Source organism: Aedes aegypti, chromosome 2, assembly GCF_002204515.2.
Source record: "Aedes aegypti strain LVP_AGWG chromosome 2, AaegL5.0 Primary Assembly, whole genome shotgun sequence".
NCBI lineage: Eukaryota > Metazoa > Arthropoda > Insecta > Diptera > Culicidae > Aedes > Aedes aegypti.
Window position 1 is genome coordinate 97,444,402 of NC_035108.1, and position 27,631 is coordinate 97,472,032.

A 27,631-nucleotide genomic window follows, 5' to 3' on the forward strand; every position below is an offset into this window, starting at 1 on the left:
ATGAGCTCGCGCAACTCTATGGTCAACCCAGTATCCTGAAGGTAGCAAAAGCTGGAAGGATACGCGGGGCATGGCATGTTGTAAGAATGTCAGAAAACAACCCTGCAAAAATGGGTTTCGCTACGAATTCGGTCAGAACAAGAAGGCTTGGGACGCAGCGACCTAGGTGGAATAACCAGGTGCAGCCGAGGATGGAGAGAGACGGCCATGAACCGAGTGAATTGGTGAAATATTGTTGACGAGGTTCTACCAAGATAATTGATGTAGAACCAAGTAAGTATAAAAAAATAAATGATATACATATGCTTTCCGTATTTGAACAAAACACCATTCGTCTCCACGAGCTACGCCAACTGTTAAAGCTCGCTGTATTTAGCGCCGGAGTCCATGTGGGAGCTAATGGTGAATATGGGTGGTGAAGGTGAGAATCACCCACGAAGCTTTCCTTTGTTTTGGAAAAACTGCTCTCTGCTACTTATTCCCCCGAAAAGCTTTCGGATGCTCCGGAGAGTAAATGACCCAACAATCTTTCGCTCTCGGTTGTTCACATTCTCACTCACCTTGCCCAAAGAAGTATGTACTTGCTTTGGATACCATGCCGCTTTGTCATCACCACCATCATCGATTGGGGCAGCCGACGACTAACATGTTGGGGCTGGGAGGTTCAAGGTACACTGAAATATATATTTACGTTAATGGACTACAATTAGAACATGTTTGACAGAGATTGCTAAAGCTATATCAGCTATATGAGTACAGAACTTCAGATTTAAAAGCGTAACTAATGATCAATCGTAGGTTTATGAACAATATTTTATTTATAAATAAGCTTATGAAGGTATACTGCGAAGTTTTGTGTACAATAACCATTCAACTTCATTGAGTACTACACGGAAAAAAATCCGTTGCCGGATTCATGAACAAAAAGTCATGATTTCATAAAATTTTATGTTTCATGATATCATGACTAAAAGTCATGAAATCGTGACTATTATGCAAGAATTCGTATGCTCAGGGCGTTACACAAATATAACTATCACTTTCTTCACCTTAGTCAACGTGTCTCGTGGCGATCGGTGATCTTTTCTAGTGGAATTATAAAAAAAAATTGTTTTGAAAAAATTTAAATTCTTCGGAACCTTGTCATCATATCGATGACATTCTTGGTGAAATTCTCGTGAGTTCCAACATTGTTTCACGACACAATCAATGTACTTACTTAATCGTGACTTTGCAGAACCGGGCAATGTTTCACTTTGAGCGAAGATTTTGCTTGACAAGCTCATCGGCGATTTTACTGTTCGGAAGTGATGCATACCCCACGTCCTATAACAGAGCAGGTCACAAAAGGCCTTTGGCAGCCGGATGATCCAGTTCCACTTTCCACATCCGCAGAGTTGTTAAGGAGTGTTCCCTGACTCGTGCAATCCACCAGCCCAGGGACCATTTACCAATTCAATTGATGCTCGAAACAACATTTTGCGTACAAACCTAACCACCGAATGTTCGCGTTCCTGCTAAAGATGTCACACTCGTTAGGTTGACTTTTGTGGAATGTTTTCACGGTTTATTACGAAATTATCGGCACAAAAGCAGTAAAACTTTGTTTTATTTGTTTACCAATGGCAAATATAAACTGAGATCTGAATTGACGTATAATGTTTCGTTTTCATGAACTGAGTTCATGATTCAGGGATCCTGCTTCATGATTTCATGACTCAAGTTGCCACTTTTCAGCACCAAAATTGGAATCATAAATGACAAGCATCTGAATACATGAAAAGTGCTTATGTTTTCATGACCTGTGTTCATGATATCAGATCCTGCTTCATGATTTCATGACCGAAATTGCCACTTTTCGTATCAAAAATAGGAATCATAAATGACAGATGACTAAATCCATGAATTTTATTCATGGTTCCAGCATACATGCTTCATGATTTGAGAATTTTAATTGCCATTTTTCTTCGCTAAAAATTGAAAACGTAACGTACAGCCGGCGTTACGGTAAAATGCTTCATGATTTCATGACTTTTGGTCATGGTGTATTTTCATAACATGAAAACACACTTTCCTCCCGAAATCATGACTCTTTCTCCTGTTTTAGAGTGCCGCATTTTTACCCGTGTAGGTATGGGAATATATCATTATACTATATCAAGATTTGAATTCAAGGACTGTTCAATGCTACCCAAGAACTACTTGGAGTACAGGTCATCAGATCTACAATCGTAACGAGTGACTTTTCTAAATCTTGCAAACTAGGATAATAATCATACAGGCTCATATAGTTAGGTTCTACCAAGTTTTGAGTTCAACTACGATGCTATCTAAAGCGTAACCAATGATTTTTTGGAGGATTATGAACAAGGTTGATACCTAGACGGGTTTATTCAATTACCCGTCTACCCAAGAGCTACTTGGAGTACATGACATCAGATCTACAAGCGTAACAAGTGACTTTACGTAACCTTGCCAACTAGGATACTATCCGTACAGGCTCATATGGTTAGGTTCTACCAAGTTTTGAGTTCAACGACTATTGAAGGTTATCGAAAACCTTTTTTGAGCACAGAACTTCAGATTTACAAGCATAAAACACATAAAAAATCCTTTTGGGTAATATTACGTAAATTAAATTACTTGAATGGAATTCACTTATTTTCATTCACATAAATGGAGGTTCCAGTGTACAAGGTGCATCTAACATCTATTGTCGCGCGCCGCGGTGAGCAACAGAGAACCGACTCACTCCGATTCTATAAATGAGATTTCCAGAGCAAGAGAGAGCGTTTTGCCACAGTAATATCTAATCGTCACTGCGACCATCATCATAGCCGTCTCTGGGATAGAGACCAACAGTGAGATTCGCGAATTTGTGGTTGGTGGTGTGTTCATCAGTGCTTGAGGTTGTGTTTCGCACAAATTGGTGACGGAGTGTTTTACAGTTTTGGCAGAAATTCACAGAATTAAGAGAAACAAAACAGTTCTATACCGTTGGTTGTGCGCTGCTGCGGAGAAGTTATCGTTCAAGAAGGAATTCGGTTCCGCGTTTGGAAGTGATTGTGCTAACTAAATCCGGTGGTGTTCAGTGAATTCCGGTTCACAACCGATTTTAAGATTTTCTCGAAAAACCTGTGAGTATCCTGGCGTTAAGGAAGGCGGGTTGGGAAAGTGTGGGGGTAAATTTTCCGCAAAGTCACGTCTAGCGTATACAGGTTCAATGGGACGAAAAACGAAAAAAAACACCGAAAACGAGAGAAATTTTCTCCGGCAAGACTTGATTACATCATAAGGCCCCGAACCCGTTGGTGTACGTGCGCGTGGTGGTGGAGTGCATCGAAAATAGATATTGGTCACCAGTGTGCCCCACTGATAATACACCCGAAATCTGTATTACTCATCCTGTTTAACCCCATTTGAATACCTAGACGCTTTTCTGTCTATTTAACCCACTTCTAGGAACACACTTCCAAAGGCGTAGTCGGGATTTTATTCGGAGGGATTGGGGTTGGGCTAACGACCTCAAAGACCTTAATTATTTTTTTTGATTGGTCATTTTTGACGTCTTCTGCAATCTCTTTGTGTGGTTTTTATAATCTATCGGTTTTGCCCTGGCTAGATAAAGACCTGCAATCGTTCTGAGGAAAAGTCATGGGTAAATTCCTTCAACGTTTCTTTCAGTAATAACTCCACAGGCAACCTGTGAAAAGTTCTTGAAGAATACCTCCATACATTCTGTCCAAAATTTCACAAAGTTTTCTTCGGGATTCGTGTAGAGATTTTTCAAGAATTCATTCAGAATCTTTAGACTCTTCTAAAAACTATTCTAGTATTCATGGGAAGGGGAAGGTATTCATTTTAAAAGAACAAATCATTACTTCATGTTTTTTCCTGAGAATTGAGCAGCATAATTTACTCAAACTATTTATCCAATGATTTCTCTGATTCCTCTGATGATCCTTCCGAAATTTCTCAACAGAGATCTCAAGTATTCCCCCCCCTCTCCTTCTGAACTGCGCCCATGCACTCTTCTTCTCAGCGTTATCCAACCATTTCGCATTTCGGGAAGATAATAGATCGATGAAAACCTTCCACCCTCTGAAAGTGAAGCCTTCCAAGACTTTTCTTATCTGTATCTGACTGTTTGCTGGAATCGAAGTTGGTTCGTAGCGGTTTCGGCGGGACAGCCGGTCAATTAATTCGGCGGCTGCCCGTTTTAGAATCACTAATCCTCATGCCAAAGAGAAGTAATGCATCAACCGTGACGAATGCTGCCGCTGAGGCTTTTCGATTGTGTTGTAGAGGGTGCTTTTCTTGGTATGTCTTATACCAAGCCTCGACGTGACTTTGTTTCGGATGGTGATGTTCGTTGTGCGGAGTACGAAAATGGCAACTTTCATTGAAGATTGTAATTAGGGCGGTTCAAAATTTGAAAATGTTTGAAAATTAAATCTCCCATTCCCATATTTTACTTACCACCTTTAGCATAAAAATAGTGTTCTGTGAATCAGTGTTTTCGGTGGTGATTTAAAGGTGGTCCATAGACAATGAAGGTTTATATGGAAATTACTATGGAGAAGTTTTAAAAACTGTTCCAAATACGTTAGTCCTGTAATGTAAGTACAAAATTGTCATCACATGGTGAAAACTCATCCCTCAAACCTTAATAAAGGATGTGGCTGAAGAAACAAATCCCTTTTGAGCTTATTTTGTTTGGGATTTTTGTAGATGTTTGCAGGGCTATAATCCCATATGAAGCTGAACAATGGCAAACAAACTCATGAATATCTCTTATTAATTAAATTTCTCATTTCAGCAAATTTCTTTATTTTGGATTGAAGAATGAGTTTTCACTATGGGATGATAATTTTTTTTAAACTAACAATCATATCACATTTTATTATGTTATACAACATGTTCGGAACATTTTTCAAAATTTCTCCATATTAATTTCCATATAAACCTACATAGTCTTTGACCTACCTTTGAATCACGACCTGAAAATGTAGAAAGCTGAAAATTTCACAGTACACTATGTTGGATTTTCAACTGTTTTAAATGTTGAATCGCCCTAATAGTGATACCTTTTGTGGAGGGTGTTGCAATTTTTGTCATTCCATAAAGCATGTCTATAAAGGTCTATTATAATAAAGCTTCGGTACTTGTTTTGATGTGCGACAAATAAGAAACATTAGTTAAGCCGACCCATTCTTATGGGAGTATTCCTCCAAGCAACTACCAAATCTAAATAACGCTTCAAGTTTTTTATGGTTTTATAACTGACTTCAAACCACTCACTTCTATAATATATTCCATGAATTTCTCCTGAATTGTTCACAGGAAACATGCATGGATCAGGTGGAGATTATATGTACAATGTTTTTTTTTCCTATCGCTTCTTCAGGCATGAATCTTACCAGATATGATTTTCTAAAAATCTATTAAATTTCTTTGAAGGATAGAGCTGAAAATTCCTTTCAAGTCGTTTATCCAGGATTACTTACGGGAACTTCGTTACGAATTGTTCAGGTTTCTTCCAAGTCCTAGTAAAATAATTTTACTAGAATATTCATTAGTTCTACATGAAATCTCCGGAAAATTAATTTGCAAATTCCTTCATGAGCTGAAGAGATTCACGAACTTGTTAATATTTTCTGAAGGAAACTCGTTATTCAATCTTTAAGGGATCTTTCATTCAATTTCTCCACAGATTCTCCTAGAAGCCTGCCCAGCGTTTCCTTCGGGATTATTCGTAAAGTTCAATTTACAATTTCTCTAAAAGAATCAACAATTCCAGAGAATTGTATAAAACATTGTCCAGGAGTGATGCAAAAAATGTTCAATAGATTCCAACAGGAATTATCGTAGATATTGCTCCCAATATAAAACAAAAGTGTTTATCTTGTACTTCTTGTAAAATTTCTCTGCAGATTTCTTAAAGGATCTCTCGTTTTGTAAATACATTCCAGAGGACTACTTCTCGCTGAAACCAGCCCGCCATCAGCCCATATCCCTAGGAATCAAAAATTTGTTTTTCGTTGTTCGCGAATTTGTCAAAAATAAAGCTGAAACGTTTTGGTTAACTTAAATGTCAAATATTTTCCTTGAAACGCATAGCAAACTTAGTGGCATCGTATGAAGGAAGGATAAGGATTTTCGCCATCAGCGCAACGTTCTTTTAAAATTTGGAGGTCTTCATCAGAAAGCTGAGAACAAAATAAACAAGTAGAAGTAGATGAAAAACCGAATTTAGTACTATACCATTTAATTCCACTAGAGTTTGTACCCTTTGACAGATACGCGTATTTCGACCTCAACTGTAAGTCCGTCTTCAGTGTCGTGTACTAGACTCGATTATCAAAATAAACAAGTTGAAAATAAGAGAAAACTTGTTGAGGCTTTCACTGATGATGCTTCTTCGTATATTATCAACCTCTATCAGCTATCAGCATGGATACAAGGTAGACGAACTTATCGACCACCTCGAACGTATTCCCGTCTTTCGTAACCTAACTTCTTAGGCTATCACTGTAAGAAACTGTAAAGGACACCTGGGCAAATTAAAATGAGTGGGACAAATAAAATGCGAAGTTTTCAACTTGATGGGAATAAATGTTAGCATTTATTTATGATATAAAAGTTTGATCCATTTGTTTACTTATATTTACGGTATTTTATTTTTTCAAAATTATTTTACTATGATTCCTTAAAATTTTATCCTACCCCAGCTGTTTCGACTTGCCTCGATTTACCTTATTTTGTATATGACGCATTCACCAAGTCCGACTTTTGCTGCTTCACATAGCAGGTACGTGTAAATACAGGTCTGTCACCTTTTCAAATGTTTGGCAGGCTATGTCTGTATCTTTCACGAAGCAAACAAATTGAACGGATCTGTTGAAAATCGGACCTCTGTTGTGCAATATTGAACAACGGGCACGCATCTAGTCGTAGTCCCCGGCGGAATTCAAACAGTGAGTTTTCCGAGAAAGCTATTCTCGGTCATGATTATCTATAGCTCGACGCGATCGATACTATCATATTCCCCCTTAAGAGGAAAATAACCATCATCGTTTTACAAATTTTCAAAACCAGTTTTTTTGCTCAAAGTTGAAGCAATGCTCAAAAAAAATCTATCATTACATTGCACTGGCTATCTGTGATGCAATGATATATTTTCACAAAGATTTCTTCAAATTTGAACGATAAAACTGGTTTTTATCTTTTGATGATTGCTAATGATTGAATGATGGATTCTTGAGCCTTAAAATGGATAAAAATATTATGCGTTGTGACCTGGTATTTATGGCATTACTGGCATTACGGATTGGTCGTTCATGAATATCTGTTCCGTTGTTACCAATCGTTACTTCAACTCTGTACTACGTACCTGACGTTGCTCTCTGCTGCATCGTTTATGTTTGCTCTCAATGTATTCCAGCAGTTTTTAAAAAGGTCAAAAATCAATAGAATTCTGGTGCTGAAAGAAAAGCTAACACCCGCTAGCCATAGGATTAAAATACCCCCCCCCCCCCATATTTCGAGATCAGCAGAGAAAGAATACATCACGGCATCGATTAAATCCCACTAGGCGAAACTAGACAAGCTGACGACTCATGAATATTCGGAAGGATTCCCATTATTTCTGACCAAGGTTAAACGAGTGGAAGAATGCGAAGCCGACGGGAAGAACAGGCTACACTGAAAAAAAACTAGTCACCATGCAATCCAAGACGACGGAAGGTAACCGCGTTCCTATTCCGATTGTAGAACCCATTGAAAATTTCGTAGTTAACCGTTCGACGCAGCAGTTCACAGTAGACCAATTGACACACCTCAACAAGGGGTTAGGATATATGGTGACTACGAAGCCTGACGTGGAGAAAATCATCGTAGACATGGAAACAGCGATGACCCAAACCGTACCAATAAAAGACCAAAACACAACAAGGAACATCGTAGCAAAGGCCATTACAACGGGACAACGCAGCAGGGCAGACAAGGACGAGACGAGGATCGTGAAAGAACTTAAGGATAAACCAGTGTTCTACATCAAGGCGAATAAAGGCAACGCGGTCGTCATCATGGACAAGACGGATTACGACGAACAAATGGGGTAAAAAATAAACGAAGGCCTCTACCGACATTAGAGAGTGGATCCACTACCCGGACTCATCAAGCTTACGGACAAAACCCTGAAGGACTGCAAGGCGATCATTGGCGAAGCTCGTTTGAAAGAGTCAAACCCCATTCTTCCATGGATTAAAGAACTTCCGAAGATTCACAAGCCGGGAAAAGAAATGCGAGAAATCATTTCGGCCGATGGATCCCCCACTCATAAACTGGCGAAATGGTTAGTCAAGGAATTCCAGATGTTGCCGAATCCATTCCCGCTAGGCCAGTTAAAACACCCATGAGTTCTCCCAGAAACTATTAGAGACAGGACACATCGAGGATGACCCAGCGTTCCAGTAAAGGATTCCCTAAATCTTCTCGAGGACTAATTATTACCCCAAAAGACGGATGCAGCATGGCAAGGAAAGGTCAGGACATACATGAGGAAGGCAAGATTGTGCATGGACGTGAACTACTTTCAATTTCGAAAAAAATTCTACTAGCAGACGAAAGGAGCCCCGATGGGAAACCCTCTCTCCCCGTTTTTGTGCGAACTATTCATGGCGAATTTTGAGGAAAATTTAAAGAAACAAGGAGTATTACCGGATAAATGGTGGATATACGTCGACGACATTTTCAGCGTTATCAAGCGCAACGATCTAGCTAGAATTTAGGATACAATCAACAACAAACACAAGAATATCAAGTTCACCCACGAGGAGGAGAGAGATGGAAAACTACCTTTGTTGGATCTACTTGTCACCAGGGAAGAAAGTTCATCCTACAACTTCGAAATCTATAGGAAGCCTACAAACACCCAGCGAGTCATCCCCTACACATCGAATCATTCGTTCCAGCATAAGATGGAAGCATTTCACCACATGATCCACAGGATGCAAACTCTACCCCTCAGCGAAGACGGAAAGACCAAGGAACTGGAATACACCTACGAGACGGCAAGAATAAACGGATACAAGGCAAGGACGATAAAAGCCATCATAGACAAAAAGAAAAGACAGCAAATTCAGAGTGCTTTGGCGACACTAACCCCTATCACCGAACCCATGAAGAGAGTTTCCATCCCATACGACATACACATTAGCAAACAGCTCTGCTCAAAGCTAAGGAATTTTAGGAATCGATTTGGTGTTTTCCAGCAGAGTAGTGTTGGATCCGTTGAATCTGTTGCATGCTCTTTGTGGGCGAGCGACGGAATCCAGATCCATTGTGTCCGGTTTGCGTTTCGCGGAAGAAAAAACGAAGTGTGCCGGTGAAAAAAAACAAACGCATCAGTAGTGTTGAATCCGCTGAATCTGTTGCATGCTCCTTGTGGGCGAGCGATGGAATCCGGATCCATTGTGGCCGGTTCGCGTTGCGCGGAAGAAAAAACGAAATGCGCCAGAGGAAAACAACAAAAAAAAAAACCGCGTCAGTAGAGTTTGATACGTTGAACCTGTTGTTTCCTGTCGAGCGAGCAACGAAATCAGTATCGTGTCCGGCTTGCGTAGTAACCGCACTATCAGTGTCGGTCATTCGTGTATACGCTCACGTATTCATTTCGAATTATATATTTATCGTTTACCAAAACGAATCCTTTCCCATATCCAAACTCCCAGTGTTTTCTTGTAAAGCAAGTAACACGTCAACATTTCCCTCCCATTCCCAAATTGACCTGCATTCGGACGCAGCCGGCGCCGGGATTGTTTATTATAATAATGAGAGCACCAGTACTTACACATTGAGGATGCTATTGATCCCGAGAAGTGTCCGTTGGTTCCCTGTGTAAGTACAGCTGTTCTTGCAATAACGGAGTAGCAACTGCGGGCGGTCAATCATGCTCATGCTCGATTTGGTGTTTTCCACCAGAAACAACCATCTTAAGACTTCGTTAGGCTCTACCAAGGATCCGGTAAACACACTGGTGTCAACAAGGTTGGTGTCTACAGAATCAGTTGGTTTCACTGCAGCAAGGTCTACGTTGGTCAAACAAGGCGGTCTCTCGAGGTTAGATTCAAGGAACACTTAGCGGAAATAGGAAAAGATCAGAAGACGATAGACAAGGGGATGACATACGATTTCAAATCTAAGGTGGCAGAACATGTCACAGGGATCCAGATAGCCGTAGCGGTAAACGCGCAGCTATTCAGTATGACCATGCCGAGGGTCGTGGGTTCGAATCCCGCTGGTCGAGGATCTTTTCGTAATGGAAATTTTCTCGATTCCCAGGGCATAGAGTATTTTCGTACCTGCCACACGATATACACATGCAATAAAATGATCAATCGGCAAAGAAAGCTCTCAGTAAATAACTGTGGAAGTGCTCATAAGAACACTAATCTGAGAAGCAGGCTTCGTTCCAGTTGGGACGTTACGCCAGAAAGAAGAAGAAGAGCAATATAGCATTTTAATGACTCACTGAGATGACATATAGTGAGTCATTCAATTACGACGGCCGATATCAAAATTTTGCGAAATGTTTCTTCTCCTTGGAAATAGGGTCCTAAAGCCGTGTCCCAATTTACGCTTTAGGCCAAAAACACATGTTTACTCAATTTTCTAATGTTTTCCGTTGATTTAAGTCCAAAAAACATTTTTTTAGATTATGTCACACCCTTTGGCTTAAACTCCAATTTTGGGTGTATTTTGTTTTCCGTGTCCCTTCCGAATTGTCAGATAGGAACAGTGTTAAAACTAAAACTCCTGCGTTTTTCTGTCGACTAAGCAAACGTCAAACATGATCAAAAGTGTCAAGGTTTATTCATGGACCAACTTTTTAAATTAAAGTTCAAACATGATATAGCCGTTATTTGAACGGAAAATTGCTAAAGTAGTTGCAATAACATGCTCTTTCGTGATATTAAATAAAAACAAGATTTTATTAAAAATTTTAGGACCCAATTGGATGTGGCGGAGAGGTACCTAATTTAAAGTTTCTCCCAAAAATAAAAGTTTAGCGAATTATGACTGTGCCCAGTTTAAATATATAATGTGTGCATACAATGGGTTTCTTTACACTGAAGACGGCCTTACAGTTGAGGTCGAAATACGCGTATCTGTCAAAGGATACAAACTCTAGTGGAATTTAATTAATGTGTCTTTGATTTAATGGTAGAGTACTAAATTCGGGCTTTCATATACTTATAAAAAAGGTGAAACTAGACACGTGACTACCCAAACTTCATTAAATAATCTCATCGTCACTGTAAGAATATGCCTCGCATGTATCAACACTTTAGCCAGGATTTCGAAATTCGTTCTGCTCATTTTATGCTGTATTAAGCTTTGTTCCCTGGTTCACCGAAAGTGACCTCAGAACCCGGTCATTGTCTGGTTATCTGGCCGAAGTATAAACGTGAACATGTTGTTGAAGTCGCTTGTTCAGAATCCGGCCATAGTTCATTACCCGCATTAGTTTAAGAAGCCGCATGCCTAGTTTTGAGCTACATCCATGTTTGTTTCCTGGTTCACCGGAAGTGACACTACAATCCAGCCTTGGCCATATGTTAAAATTGATAATATTGAGAGTTGATGTCGTGCATTGGGTTTCTAAGATTATTTCATGACGTTCAAGTAGCTGCATATGTTGCTTCGGGTCAAATTTACATTTGTTCCATGGCCTCGGCTACAACCCGGAAAGTACTTCCGGAATCAGGTCCTAGCTGTCGTCCCTTGCAAGAAAATAAGCCAAATGAAGTATTCTTGAACTGGTTGGTCTGTTACTCAAAGTCTAAAAATGGCTAATACCTATAGTTAAATATTGCTTTCGTTGTTAAAGTTGTAAAAAATGTTACTAGGGAATGCTTATTTCCGGTTGAAAAACATGTCCAGACCTGAATTTCCGGTTTCGAAACCCCACTCACAGGAAGTCTGACTCATCTCATTGATCATAGTGAAAACCACATTTGATTTTACTTATTTGTTTTGGAACACAGGGTTAAAGTAAAATGAATCGAAATGTAGGCATTTCATTTTCAGTAAAAAATAATGAAATCATTTAAAAACAAGCTAAAGCAAAAAAAAAAAACTATGGTACTGTGTAATTTGTTGCATAAGTAATCGATAGAACAGCACGAAAACTTTGTATCAAAGTGTATGGTTTGCTTTTCCGCCCACACACAATATTCAACACTCCAGTCAATTGGAAGTAGTAACCTATAATTTCCCTGTGGCCACTTTAACGTTTCATAGTAGACCGACTGACGCCACCCGTTTCTATCAATGAAATAAAAAAAATGATTCCTTACACTAGAACCTATTTTAGGATTCAGCCCACCCGACGGTCCACCTTATTTACCTTTCCTCAGAACAGGGGGAAAATCGATACAGCTACCAACCAACAACAATCGAGTGGCACTCTTTGACATCGGGGAAAAAGCTCCTCCTCGATGGCCTTGTTTCCAGTGTACAGTGATTGTTCCAATAGCGTGACTTACGCTCAGGCCTAGATATTCATGAACGGAATGAAAATTAACCATTAGCTTTAAATAGGATGTTCATAAGGTTCATTATAAAACATAATGAAACTAATCATTTTAAATATAAGGTCATTAGATGACATTAAAAAATCATAACCAAGCGAACAAAAAATCATATACTCATATGATGATTTTATAAGGCACCTTATGAAATCATCATATTAATTTATAAAGAAACTTTGAAGAATTTGTATGTCAAATTATTCTAAAGCAATTTATGAAATGTTGTTATTGATATAGTGAAGCAAAGCATGTATAGTTTAAACTCAGAGTGACGGCGTTTCCAAGGTCGTACCAATTTTAAAACCGGGCAAAAATGATGCAAAAGCTTCTAGCTATCGTCCAACCAGATTGCTTTCCTACTCCAGCAACTTTTTCAAAAGGTCATTTTGAACAGAATTATAATCCACATGAAAGAAAATTCAATTTAAACCAACTTTTACGTGTAACAAACTTGATTCTTTCCAACAAATCTGAAGGCTATTCTACTGGTCTTGCTCTTCTAGACATAGAAAAAGCATTTGACAGTGTTTGGCATAAAAGCTTGATTGTAATATTAACAAAGTTTAGTTTTCCAACTTACATTGTTAGAATGATCCAAGGTTATCTGTCAAATCGTACACTTCAGGTTAATTATCAGAACTTTAAATCTGAAACACTTTCTGTAAGAGCTGGCGTTGCTCAAGGCAGTATTTTGGGACCATTATTATACACTATTTTCACATCTGACTTACCTGAGTTACCTCAGGGATGTCAAAAATCTTTGTTCGCTGATGACACAGGCCTTCCCGCCAAAGGATGAAACCTGCGTTTCATCTGTTGCAGTAGGGTAGAAGCACCGGTTTTGGCCTTACGCCAGTTGTAGCCATAGCGGGTTATACACCGTTTTACATAGCCAATCAGCATGAAACCTTTTGGGTTCAGTAGATCACATTCACATGATAGAGCTACATTCATCTACTCGTCCAAATTGATTGAAAACATTAGAAAAACAATTCATTTTCCTTATAATTTTAACTCCCATACACCTAATTTGGCCAGGGCACTCCTAATTTGGCCACTCTCATGAGAAATCAATGCGATTGGCCAATTTAGGGACCAAAGTGTAATCTCTGGCTGGTACTGGTTCCGTTGGCCTATTTTGACCAACGGGATTTTCAAAGCGAAAAAATGGTTTTAGCTCAGTTTTGATATTTTACACAGATAATATGGATTGAACAGTTTTCAAAAAATTTCACTCCAAGAGCTGCTGTGATTGTAAATCCACAGATCAAGATCGATTGCGCGCGCTTGTTATATTTCAACCCAGGCATGCATTGAATCATGCGTCTTGTATGAGAGGATTGAATCGCAGGATTCAATCCTTGAGTAATGGGGATTACTAAAATAAATCGAGTAACCCTTGATAAATCTTCAACATTGGTGAAACATTTTTTTTTTACAAAACATACGGCATGCTTTTGGCCCGTTTGGCCATGTTTGTATTTGTCCTCAAAGAATCAAGTTTTACCTTACTGCCGGAGCTGTCTTAATGGAATTGAGTTGGGTTCGGTGAAGTGTTTTATGTCTTTCAAGATCATAGTTGCTACCGGCTTACATCTATTTGGTTTTTTGCAGGAAATTCCGTTTTCCAAATCTCAATGAATGTCACTATTACAATGCTTATGAAGCTAAAGATTCTTATTTGCGAAACAGGTTGAAATCACACGAGCCACGTCTGTTATAGTGAGAAGAAAAATATAAGAATCAAACCACCGCCAGTTCTCAGTATTTAATAAATGAAAGAAAATATGTATATAAATAATATTGATTTTATCAACTTCATTCCTGAGGTACCTAAACTTCAAATTATGGCTTGTTTCAGAAACTGGAGCATAGAAGGGCGGTAAAGTGGGGCAAAAGTTTCTGCTCAAGATGTATAGCTCAATACTAAATAAATGTTATGAATGTGATGGTTGTTTGGATGCTATTCAAGTATGCATCACACATTTCTAAAATCATAGAAATCTATTGCAATTTGAGAAGCTTACAGCGTTTCGTTTTTTTTTTTTGACGTGAAAATTGCAATTTTCAGTCGATCTTTTAATACAGGGTGATTACTAATTCCTGTCAGTAAAGTAACTGATCGTAGATCAAAGATGTATGTATGAATTTTAATTTCCAGTGTACATCCTATTTTGTACATCTATAAAGTTTGTTTTGACAAAGTAAAGATTACATCTTTTTTCATTTACCTTAGTTTTTAGTCATATGTGGTGTTTTAAAGGCATTACACCTGGCACGCACGTTTTCCACAAATATGTATTTTTGACTAAACTCCGATGAAAAATTTGCCAGATTAAAACAGTATGTTACCACAATCTTTCAGATTTACTAGGGAATAGAATAAGACTGACTATGGAAAATCTTAGCGAAAAAAATATGTCTCTTTTGGTTAAAATATCTGCTTCTGAATAACGTGCGTGTTTACTGTAATGCTTCTGAAACAACGCATGTGGCTGGAAATTTAGGTGAAAAAATAAATATGTTATCTATGTACAGTGAAGACAAATGCTATAGATGTCCAAAACTAGATATACACTTGTAATTAAAATTCATACAACCATATTTTTTCTACGATTACTTATTTTACTGACAGGAAATAGTAATCACCCTGTACATGGAACACAATGTTAAGTAGTATTGTTTTTTTTTTTCATGTAAGTGCTTTTACCCTAGTAGATTGTGAAAAAGTTTGAATATTTTTTTTCATACCGTCAAATTTGCAACGCTTTTCAACTTCAATCATCCAAAACCATGATCCAACGATCACCCAAAAATATAAATACAGAAAGAGATAGGGCAAACGGAGGTAGTGTGTTTTGGCATGTTCCGCAGTAATAAATGATTATGTGATGTTTTTCTGTGATGTACCATGCGAAAATGATATAAGTAATCGAATAATATTCATGAAATTTAACCGTAAAACTATTCAAAACAATTATTTTCCTTAAAATGTTTGCTCCTTTGTACCTATAGTGGTGCATCAGTACTTATAGTGAAGGGTCCCATAAGAAATCAATGGATTGCGCCACTAAAGGAACCATTCTTAAAACATACCTCCACTAAAGGAACAGTGTTCTTATTATTGGTGCAAGGCTTTTTGAGGGAAATTTCAAATGAATCGTGATTTTTATGCATTTGAATGATAGAAGGATTTGAAATCTATCGACTGATACGTTAAGAACATATATTTCATGATTTTATCACTGTGCTTTAGCAGTTTTCCCTTAGGTGCACCACTAATGGTACATTTGCCCTAAGAAAAGATTGAATCGTATTTTTTAACATATCACAAAATATAAAAAGGTGATATTTTTAAATGTCCTTGTGCGTAGCATCCAATGGTAATGTTAAACAAAATGGCGATATTTTTATTAGTCGCACTTGTCAAGTTTTGTTATTCAACAAAGCATTCTAACAAGTATGGCAATAGAATGATGCATATTTTGAAGTTTTTGCTTCCCTATGTTTAAACGGTGTCATTTATGATGAAAATTATTATCCCAACATTAAAGCGATTTAGAAGAAATTTGGTTCTGCGTACGCTATTCGAAGTTTATATGGAAATTACTATGGAAAAGGTAAGCCTTTTGTGTTCAGTCCTCCAACTGCTCGTCATAATAATCTTTGGAAAAGTGAACAAACTCTTCCAATGTGAAATCTTACCGGCTACAACTTCGCCGAATACCACATTTTGATCATGATGCGATGATCATTCAATAACTTTCAAGGCGACACGTTTTTGCAGTAGAACATAGTAGCCTTGGTAGCTACTACTTCTTCTCACCAGGAGCTCCCCTGTTGCCTGCTGAACAGTTGGTGAAGCATGCTACAGTGAAACCTCCATGAGTCGATATTGAAGGGACCATCGACTCATGGAAATATCGAGTCACGGAACAGCAATCCTTTGGAAAGCTGCTTCTAGAGACCATCATACCTTACCAGTCAGGCTAAGGCCTGGGTGGCCTCTGCTGTACGTAGGAGACGTCTCCATTCGACTCGGTCCATGGCTGCCCGTCGTCAGCCACGCATTCAGCGAAGGGTCCGCAGATCGTCCTCAACTTGATCGACCCATCTTGCTCGCTGCGCACCACGTCGTTTTGTGCCGGTCGGATTGTTTTCGAGAACCATTTTCACCGGGTTGGTATCCGACCTTCTGGTGACATGCCCGGCCCACCGCAGCCTCCCAATTTTTGCGAGGTGGACAATGGTTAGTTCTCCCAGCAGCTGGTGCAATTCATGGTTCATCCGCCTTCTCCACGTTCCGTCTTCCATCTGCACTCCGCCGTAGATGGTCCGCAACACCTTCCGTTCGAAAACACCAAGGGCGCGTTGATCCTCTGCACGTAGGGTCCATGTTTCGTGCTCATAGAGGAGTACCGGTCTAATCAGCGTTTTGTAGATGGTCAACTTCGTGTGATGGCGAACTTTGCTCGATCGGAGTGTTCTGCGGAGTCCAAAGTAGGCACGATTTCCAGCAACGATGCGTCTCTGGAGTTCTCTGCTGGTGTCGTTGTCGGCGGTCACCAGTGAGCCCAAGTACACGAAATCTTCGACAACCTCGATTTCATCACCGTCAATATGAACTCGAGGTGGGGGGCGTGCCGTGTCTTCTCTTGAGCCCCTCGCTATCATGTACTTCGTCTTTGACACATTGATGTTCAGTCCGATTCGTCTAGCTTCAGCCCTTAGTCGGATGTACGTGTCCGCCATCGTCTCAAAGTTGCGTGCAACAATATCAATGTCGTCGGCGAAACCAAGTAACTGAACGGACTTTCTGAAAATCGTGCCACTCGTGTCTATCCCCGCTCTTCTTATCACACCCTCTAAAGCAATGTTGAACAGTAAACACGAAAGGCCATCACCTTGCCGTAACCCTCTGCGAGATTCGAAGGGACTCGAGAGTGTCCCTGATACTCGGACTACGCACATCACTCGCTCCATCGTCGCCTTGATCAATCTTATCAGTTTGTCCGGGAAACCGTATTCGTGCATAATCTGCCATAGCTGTTCTCGATCGATTGTATCATAGGCCGATTTAAAATCGATGAATAAATGATGTGTGGGTACATTGTATTCGCGGCATTTCTGCAACACCTGGCGGATGGCGAATATCTGGTCCGTTGTTGCTCGTTCGCCCATAAATCCTGCCTGATATTGTCCAACGAATTCTCTAGCAATTGGTGATAGATGGCGGCATAGAATTTGGGAGAGTACCTTGTAGGCGGCGCTCAAAATTGTGATCGCACGATAATTGGCGCAATCCAACCATCATAGTAACCATGAAATTTTGTTTTTAGTATGGTTCCATGAGTCGATATCGAGTCATGGAACATCGACTCATGGAGGTATCACTGTACATGCAAACCCACTTTACGATGATGAATAACAATTTATCCTGACGTCCAATCAAAATGTGGTCTTCGGCAAAGTTGTAGCCGGTAAGATTTCACATTCGAAGAGTTTGTTCACTTTTCCATAAAATATTATGGCTAAGAGATAGAGGTTGAACACAAAAGTTTGGCGTTTTCTATAGTAATCTCCATATTAACTTCAAGTGGCATGTGCATGGTCAAATTTTTTCCGAATCATTTGAAACTTTGGGAGGATGCTATTTACCGTTTTGATTCATATTACGGACACTTAAGGCCTCAGTGAAGTATAACCCAGCTTGGACCATACAAAATAAATCATTCTGTATGATTTTTTAGCGTTATCGAGCGTCGGAAGCCCTTAACTTTCGGATGGTGGGTAAAGAATACGCGTCCGCAAATTGAATAATTTTAAATAAATCAAAACGTGTGACCTTTTCATGATTCTTATTCCGGACGCTCCCTCACTTTTGCCTCATATTCCAGACGCTTTGATTCGGATTACGGACAGCTCATGATGATCATTAATGGAACAGTCAAATCATCAATTGAAATCGTTCAACCACTTAAGAGACGTCTAAGGTAGTTGGGCATTATAAATTTGCAATGATATTTATGGAAAAAAACCTAATAAAACGAGCCTCGAAAATGAGAACTTTTGGACGGCGAAAATTGAAACATTTCGTGTGAAATGTTTCCCATACAAACAAGAGTGTCCGGAATTTGAAGCTGTCCGTAATATGAATCAAAACGGTACCATAATAAAAATCGTGTAAGCATAGGAGAGTCAAAATTTCAAAATTTTCATAAATCTAATGAGCACGAATTATTTTGGCGTTCCAAAGATACGTTAAGAACAGTATCAATTGGGTCCTAAAATTTTTAATGAAATCTTGTTTTTATTCAATAACACGAAAGAGCATCTTACTGCAACTACTTTAGCAATATTTCCCGCTCAAATAACGGCTATATCATGTTTAAACTTTAATTTAAAAATTGGGTCCATAAATGAACCTTGACACTTAAGATCATGTTTGACGTTCGCTTAGTCGACAAAAACACCACAGGGGTTTTAGTATTACCACTGGGGTTGTTCCTATCTAACATTTCGGAAGGGACACGGAAAACAAAATACACCCAAAATTTGAGTTTAAGCCAAGGAGTGTGACAAAATCTAAAAAAAAATTTTTGGGCTCAAACCAACGGAAAACATTAGAAAATTGAGTAAACATGTGTTATTGACCTAAACTTAAGCATTTGGCACTAAAATTGGGACAGGGCTTTAGGACCCTATTCTGCTTTTTCTGATTCTTTTTTGATACAGATGCATAATTAAATAAATATATAAGTCCTATTATTACAGCAAATAATGCTAATGTTTTGATAATGTGATTGCCTGTGGTGAAAATCACTTGGTTCAGTCTGTCTGGACACCGACCATTTGGTAGATAGCGTAAGATTTATTAGAAGCACCTCTTATCAGTTTTGGCTTTATTTTTGTAGCTGCAATAAAAAAAATTGGAAAAAAAATATTTATCAGTGCCCCTACGATTATTAATCAAGCGTTGTCCGCAGCTGAAAAGTACTATGCAAAAAGATAGGGCAAGAAAAGGTCAAGGAATGATTCCGGTATCGAAATCCCATAAGCAGTTCGCAGCTGATAATTAGAGACGATTTCGTCAATTAGCATATTTTCCTGAGAAATGGAAAAAATGCTAAGGTTGTACCAATTTTAAAACCAGACAAAAACCCTGCAGAAGCTTCTAGCTATCGTCCAATCAGTTTGCTTTCCTTCATCAGTAAACTTTTTGAAAAGGTCATTTTGAACAGAATGATGGATTTAATCAATGAAAATTCAATTTTTGCCAATGAACAGTTCGGATTCCGGCATGGACATTCGACCACTCATCAACTTTTACGTGTAAAAAATTTGATCCGTTCCAACAAAACTGAAGGCTACTCTACTGGTCTTGCTCTTCTAGATATAGAAAAAGCATTCGACAGTGTTTGGCATGAAGGCTTGATCGTAAAATTAAAAAAACTTTAATTTTCCAACATACAATGTTAGAACAATTCAAAGTTATCTGTCAAATCGTACATTTCAGGATAATTATCAGAACTCCAGATCTGAAAGACTTCCTGTAAGAGCTGGTGTTCCTCAAGGCAGCATTTTGGGACCAATATTATACAATATTTTCATATCTGACTTACCTGAGTTACTTTAGGGATGTCAAAAATCCTGTTGTCAAAAAATGTTGTCACGATGAGAGGGGTTCCAATAAATTGATCAGATGAAGTTAAGTATCTAGGGCTCATGCTAGATAAGAATTTAACTTTCAAAAATCCAATTGAGGGCATTTAAGCGAAATGTAACAAATATGTAAAATGTCTCTATCTCCTTATTAATAGAAAATCAAAATTTTGTCTTAAGAACAAGCTTTTGATATTCAAACACATTTTCAGGCCAGCCATGTTGTATGCTGTACCAATATGGACTAGCTGTTGTAATACCAGGAAGAGAGCTCTGCAGAGAATTCATAATAAAATTTTAAAAATGATTCTGAAGCTTCCTCCCTGGTATAGTACCAATGAGTTACATAGAATATCCAATGTTAAAACATTGGAACAAACGTCAAATAAAATAATATATAAATAATGTAAGTAATATGAGAAATGAATGTAATGTTTTAATTGATACTAATAAAAGAATAACAAAATATTGAAACTATAAAAATATAGAAAAATGAATTAATATGGCTTATGAACAACCACAAAGTAGTCTCAAAAGAGGGTGAAATTTTAGGGGAAACCTTTATTAATCGCATTTTTGGTAGCGTTACTGTCGATTTCTGCTACTTTTTTATCCCATGGAGCCATTTGACCGTAGGCCTCTTTTTCATTGGCCAAGTGGGTGGTTGTGGGAAAACGATAGTCTGGCTCACCGTTGATTCCCGTGCTGCCGTCGTTGTTTTGGTTAAATATTTATCAGGTCGCGGTGAATCACGTGTTTGCCTCGGCTATCGCATGCCTCCGTCACCGTTAATTGCTATTTAACGATCTATAATAGAGCTGGTACACTGGTGACTGAATTATTTGCGTTGTTCCATTGTGTCTCAGCGGAGAAGAATTTTTCCCGAGAGACTTCCTTCAATCCCAACATTTACTTATAAATAATGACATCATTTTGATTTGTTGACTCGCTTAACATTTACCGTTTTCTCCTTCCTTTTCGCAGAGAATTTTTACTCAAGTTTGTACTCATCCCGCTAGTCGCCATGTTCGCGCTTTGGTACTTTTCGCTCGCCGTGGACGAAGTCAGGTAAGTGTCCTAAATGGTGCAACGGTGGGTGGGCGATAATCCTCTTGAAATCTAATCAATTCCGCTGCTGCGCTCGCTGCTTGGCTGAAAAAGTGCTTGCTGATGCAATAAACGGTAGACGAGCTTGGCCAAATGCGGTAAGCATAGTGAATCAATTTGTGCTGAGACATTTGGTTTGACTCACATCGCTTCCACTTAACACCCTAGACCAGTGGTTCCCAAACTTTTCATAAGCGCGGCCCATCTAGTCATCAAGAGTATTTTTCACGACCCATTTCTGAAAAAAGAGGCGTCAAAGTGGAAAACAATGTTTTTTATCATGTTCCATACTCACTTGTCAATTTTATAGTTACGATAGAAATGAACGCTACCAAATCTTCAACAAGTGGAAATGTTGTTTTGAAATGTATTAATTGGATGTCACATTCGTTATCCCAGGTATGAAAAACCTTGAAAATGATTTTAAAGAGTTTTTTCGCCATTCACCAGAGATTGACCCACGAATCTCCAGGGGGTTACGACCCACAGTTTGGGAAACTATGTCCCAAGATCCAAACAATCGTCGCGAGAGAACGATGCCGCTGATGGTGGTAACGATCATCAAGCAGTTGATTGGGCGCCGGCCTGCTGTGTTTGCCCGCTCAGCTGAATTTCGCAGTAGCCTGTGCTTGTCATCGTCTACGCCGGGATGCGCCGGCGAGCGTCGTTTGCCAAGTCACGTGATACTCACTAGCGGAGCTAGGCGCCTGTGTTTGGGGGGGCACTTCAGAAAAATGGCGCATGTGATTCGACGATGGCGTACATAGTGAGAGTTCATATAGCACATTGTTTGGCGCCTAGGAATGAGTGAATTGAACATATCTTAACCATGAATGATTTTTTTGGTGGCAGAAGATTGTCTAGATTTGACAATTTGAGCTACAGTTTCCTAAACTTTGTTTTCTCGTTGATCGACTTCTATTATTTATTTCTCAAACACTAAACAATCGACTAACAAAAGCACGATAAAATATTACAGTATTCTTATGAATAATATTCTTCCAAAATACGTTGGATTTGATTAGCAAACATTAAAGTGCTCGTTATCTCTCAAATGAACTTAGTTTTTATCGAAACAGTTTTTTTTAGTGGAACAGTGCATTGTATTTTATTTTTTCGAAAAAGGTATGTAAGCTTTTCAACAGTTTTGCAAGTAACATTGGCCACTTAACAACTTATTTAGCTGAAATATATTCCAAAGTAGCTAAATTTTGTTGACTACATTTTTTGATTCATAAATTAAACATTTTGTTTAAGTTTCGTCTCGATGTAAATAAGATAAGCTTTATTGATTCATCCAGGCCTGTTGAGATTTCTATAAATTTTGATAAATAATTTCTCTGTGAATTTCCACAGGATTCAAAAAGGTGATTCCTCTGATAAATTCCACAGGATATCATCAAAAACTTCTACTTGAAGGTTAAACATCCAGAATCTCAATATGATTGTTACAATTGACAATTCCTGACTTCTGTAGAGCTACGAAGCTGGTCATCTAATATTATCTACAAAAAGGGGAATAGCACTGCTGACTTTTTTAGTTTTGTGCGTTAAACATCTTAGTACACCTTACGGTCGTCGTCTTGATGACAAAACAATTAACTTTAAAAGTTCTTTTGGAATTTTCCAAGCCATCCTTGAGTGTTCCTAATAGAAAGTTTTCCAGATTTTTCAATCAATTTCATCCATAAGGAGTTTGTTCGTAATTTCGTTTGTAATATTATCGGGGATTTGTATCGTTTTTATTTCTAACGATATTCCAGGAATTTTGACCACCACATAAAAGGCTATCCCTCGAATAATCTCCAAAATACATGCCTTCAAAATTTTCTCAGTAGGTTTTTTCAATAATTCTTTCAAGAATGACTCAATGCTTGATCCAGGAACTTTAAATTTTTTATAAAAGATTAACAAATTTCTCCTGAAATTCCTCAAAAGTTCTCTTCTAGAAATCGCAGAACGGTTTAATTGACGACTAATCATTTATTTCTTCAGGAATCATTGGCGAACATTAATTAATGAATTTCTTGAGATTCCCTCCAACTTTTTCAGGATTTTTTCAAACAAATAGGTGAATTATCAATTTCTCTAAGAGTTCATTTTTTTTTTATAAACACATAAATGTGTACAGGATTTTTTTAAACATATTCTTTCTCAATTTCTTTTAAGAATATTTCGTCAAATTCTCACACAAATTTCCCAAGTAATAGTCGCAACTGTTTTTACATTCTTTTTTATTCATAAATTTATATTCGTCAAGAGGAATACATAGTTTTCAGCAGAGACGAATTTGCAAATGACCAGTTCAAGTTCATATTCTTGGCCATTGTAGTTCATAGCATGCTTTGCAGAAAGCATAAGCATAAGCATAAGCATTGATGACCGTACAATTCGTAGTTGCTACTCCGTGATTGACCAGAATAATCGAAGTTGTACAAGAAACCAACAGATGTAGCTTGGGAATAGCTTTCCATCTTCAATGTACACTTTCGAGAACTCCAAACATTATAAAGTCAATAACGGCGCCGGCCACGTCCTTACGGTCATCGGGGAAAGGTGGGATTATGAGTGTGACATCCATTGTTACTAGAGACCGAGATCACCTCTGCATCTCCATGGTTGTCACAGGGAGGAATTTGTTAGTGGGAAGGGTTCAAAAGCAACATAATCAGGATTCACCTTGGTAAGTGATGCGATCCATGCAGCATTAGTTCAAACAGTCACCTATTAGTCACTACAGACAACGTGTTACTAAAGTAAGTCTACACTTTCAGTGTCGAACCATTCAAAACGATTTCTGTAATGAAAAATGTTGGATAAGAGGTAAGGTATGTGTATTTGAATACTTTTTAAACAATTACAAGAGTCTTTGCCGACACTTATTGTGAAAAAACATTCATGTTTTGTTAAAAAAAAAACTATACATGAAAGTGACTTTTCTATCGTTGTCATGATTAAAAAATGTTTCACAATAAAATATACATTAAAAATGAAAGCATGAAACGAGCTCACCAAATTGATCCTTCATCCCTGACTAAGCAGCCATAAGCAACTTTATCAGCATACTTGATATACACACGGCGACGCGAAAACCGAACTAGCTTGCTTGGGTCCTGAAATGCACTTCCCAGCAAACAAAACGCGTGGCAGAAAAATAGACGTCACTCCGGCGACTCGAAAACCGAACTAGCTTGCTTGGGCCTTCAAATGCACTTCCCAGCAAACAAAACGTGTGGCAGAAAAATAGACGTCACTCCGGCGACGCAAAAACCGAACTATCTTGCTTGGTCCTTCAAATGCACTGCCCAGCAAACAAAACGCGTGGCAGAAAAATAGACGTCTCACCGGCGACGCGAAAACCGAACTGTCTTGCTTGGGCCTTCAAATGTACTGCCCAGCAAACAAAACGTGTGGCAGAAAAATAGACGTCACTCCGGCGACGCGAAAACCGAACTATCTTGTTTGGGCCTTCAAATGCACTGCCCAGCAAACAAAACGCGTGGCAGAAAAATGGACGTCACTCCGGCGACGCGAAAACCGAACTAGCTTGCTTGGGTCTTGAAATGCACTTCCCAGCAAACAAAACGTGTGGCAGAAAAATAGACGTCACTCCGGCGACGCAAAAACCGAACTATCTTGCTTGGTCCTTCAAATGCACTGCCCAGCAAACAAAACGCGTGGCAGAAAAAATCAGTTCATAGCATGCTTTGCAGAAATCACAAAAAATATGGAAACACGTGATCAGTTTTATGGTGCAAATCCAGCATACTTGATTGTGTGATTTTGAGCTTAGGTACCATTTATATAGAAATGTTTCAGTTCCCTGCTCATATTCTATTCTGAACACGCTGCAAATTGTGTCCTGTTCAAAAGCCAAGCTCATGTGCTGTTTAAAATGCATCCCTGGTGTTCAGTGTTCTTCCGAGGGTTTATTTAAAAGTTGAATTCTTTAAGGAACAATATACATAATAAGGGGTTTTGAAAACATAATTTCAAGCTTTTTAGTGGGACATTTATAAATAAATGAAAAACGGATTAAGTATTATACCATGTAATTCCACTACATTTTATATCATTTAATAGATTCGCGTACTTGTAAGGCCACAGTTTGGGTCAAAATACGCGTATTTGTCAAAGGATTCAATTTCTAATGGAATTAAGTGGTATAATATAAAATTCAGGTGTTATTTATTTATGTTTTTAGTGGCTTTAAAATGAGCAGATTGTATGTTTCAACACAATCTCTGTTTAATTGGAAGCAGAAAACAGAATGATAATTTAGACAAAGCAAGAATTTGAATTATTTTTGATTTCATAAACAATGTTATTTAAAAAAGATAAATCAATAACTTTGATAAAATTTGAGGATTTTTTTCATTTTAAACAATTATTTATGTTAATGAAACATTTCCAAAAATATTTATATGATAGTTAAAACTAGCAGTAGGAAAAGGTCCATTGAAATTATAACTTCAATATATACTATCATTGGCAAAAACATCTAGTTCCAGAGTAAATACTTGCGGTTTTCAATGTTTTTTTTTATTGTTCTTATTTGCTAGTTTTTCAATTCAATTTAACAATGCAATATTTTTTTAATGGTCAAATTATGAACGCAGTGGTCAATTCAATAATTCATTTAGTTTTAATGCATTTATTTTGGCGAATGAAGATTTACATCGTGATGGCTCAGTCTGTGATTATTTTTAACTTGCAGTATACATCCAGCTCAATAATCTCAATCCATGTTGCAATCTTGCTGAAACTCTCGAATAAATTTCCTCTACAATTTAATTAATTCTAACATCATTCCTGCTGATAAAACTAATATTCATCGAAAAAAATTTCATCAGATTCTTCGAATACTACTCCTTGCTATTTCTTCAAAGAAATCGTTTGGGAATTTCACTGGTTCTGTAGCAACATTTTCACAAATTTGTAAGAGAATGTTCTAGAGAAATTCTTTAGAGATTTTCCCAGGTTTCCTTTTCATGACGATTTATGTTTAATTTTCATAGATCATAGATAGGAACTTATTTAACAGATATTTCAGATACACCTTCAGCAATTCGTCCAAGGACAAAAATTAGTTCAGTGTTTACTAACAAAGTTCTTTGAATTCATTAGGTCACAAACTTAACTGTAAATTATTCATGAGTTCCACTATCATTTCCTCCAGAGAATGTTTCAGAATCTCATTCTGGGACTCTTTATGAAGTTTGTTTTTAGAATATGTACTTTTTTTCGAAAAAAAAACCTTCTGGATTTTACTGTTGTATTATAAAGATTGGTTTATAGCATACTTACTTACTTACTTATTTGGCTTTACATCAATTATCTTGATAAAGCCTCGCCAACAGTATTTCGCCAATTCCCTCGGTTCATGGCCGCTTCTCTCCATCCTCGACTGTGACCCACGCTCTCCAGGTCCTGGTGTACCTGGTCAATCCACCTAGCTCGCTGCGCCCCACGCCTTCTTGTTCCGACCGGATTCGTGGCGAACACCATCTTTACAGGGTAGTTGTCCGGCATTCTTGCAACATGCCCTGCCCAGCGTATCCCACCAGCTTTAGCTACCTTCACGATACTGGGTTCGCCGTAGAGTTGAGCGAGCTCGTGGTTCATCCTTCGCCGCCACACGCCGTTCTCCTGCACGCCGCCGAAGATCGTCCTTAGCACTCGGCGTTCGAAAACCCCAAGAGCTTGCAAGTCCTCCTCGAGCATAGTCCACGCCTCATGCCCATAGAGGACTACCGGTCTTATGAGCGTTTTGTACATCGTGCATTTGGTGCGGGGGTGAATCTTTCTTGACCGCAGTTTCTTCTGGAGCCCATAGTAGGCACGACTTCCGCTGATGATGCGCCTTCGTATTTCCCGACTAACATTGTTGTCAGCCGTCAGCAAGGATCCGAGGTAGACGAACTCGTCGACCACCTCGAAGGTATCCCCGTCTATCGTAACACTGCTTCCTAGGCGGGCCCTGTCGCGCTCAGTTCCGCCAACCACCATGTACTTTGTTTTCGACGCATTCACAATTAGCCCGACTCTTGTTGCTTCGCGTTTCAGGCGGGTGAACAAATCTGCCACCGTTTCAAATTTTCTCCCAATAATATCCATGTCGTCCGCGAAGCAAACAAATTGTCCGGATCTCGTGAAAATCGTGCCTCGACTGTTAAGTCCGGCTCTCCGCATGACACCTTCAAGCGCAATATTGAACAACAGGCACGAAAGTCCGTCGCCCTGTCGTAGTCCCCGCCGAGACTCGA

The 27,631-nt window shown here is 38.7% G+C and overlaps 1 protein-coding gene across 2 annotated transcripts in view; it reads left to right on the plus strand.

The window, feature by feature from the left end:
* Window positions 1-2,860: 2,860 nt before the first annotated feature.
* LOC5571596 (arginine kinase) overlaps window positions 2,861-27,631 on the plus strand; it is a 166,945-nt gene continuing 142,174 nt past the window's right edge. The window contains exons 1-2 of one of the 2 annotated variants that reach the window (XM_021841640.1): window positions 2,861-3,137; window positions 21,243-21,326. In XM_021841640.1, coding sequence (XP_021697332.1) covers window positions 21,283-21,326 — 44 coding nt within the window. In that variant the 5' untranslated portion in view covers window positions 2,861-3,137; window positions 21,243-21,282. The remainder of the gene's footprint in view (window positions 3,138-21,242; window positions 21,327-27,631) is intronic. The other variant, XM_021841644.1, reaches the window with a different exon arrangement.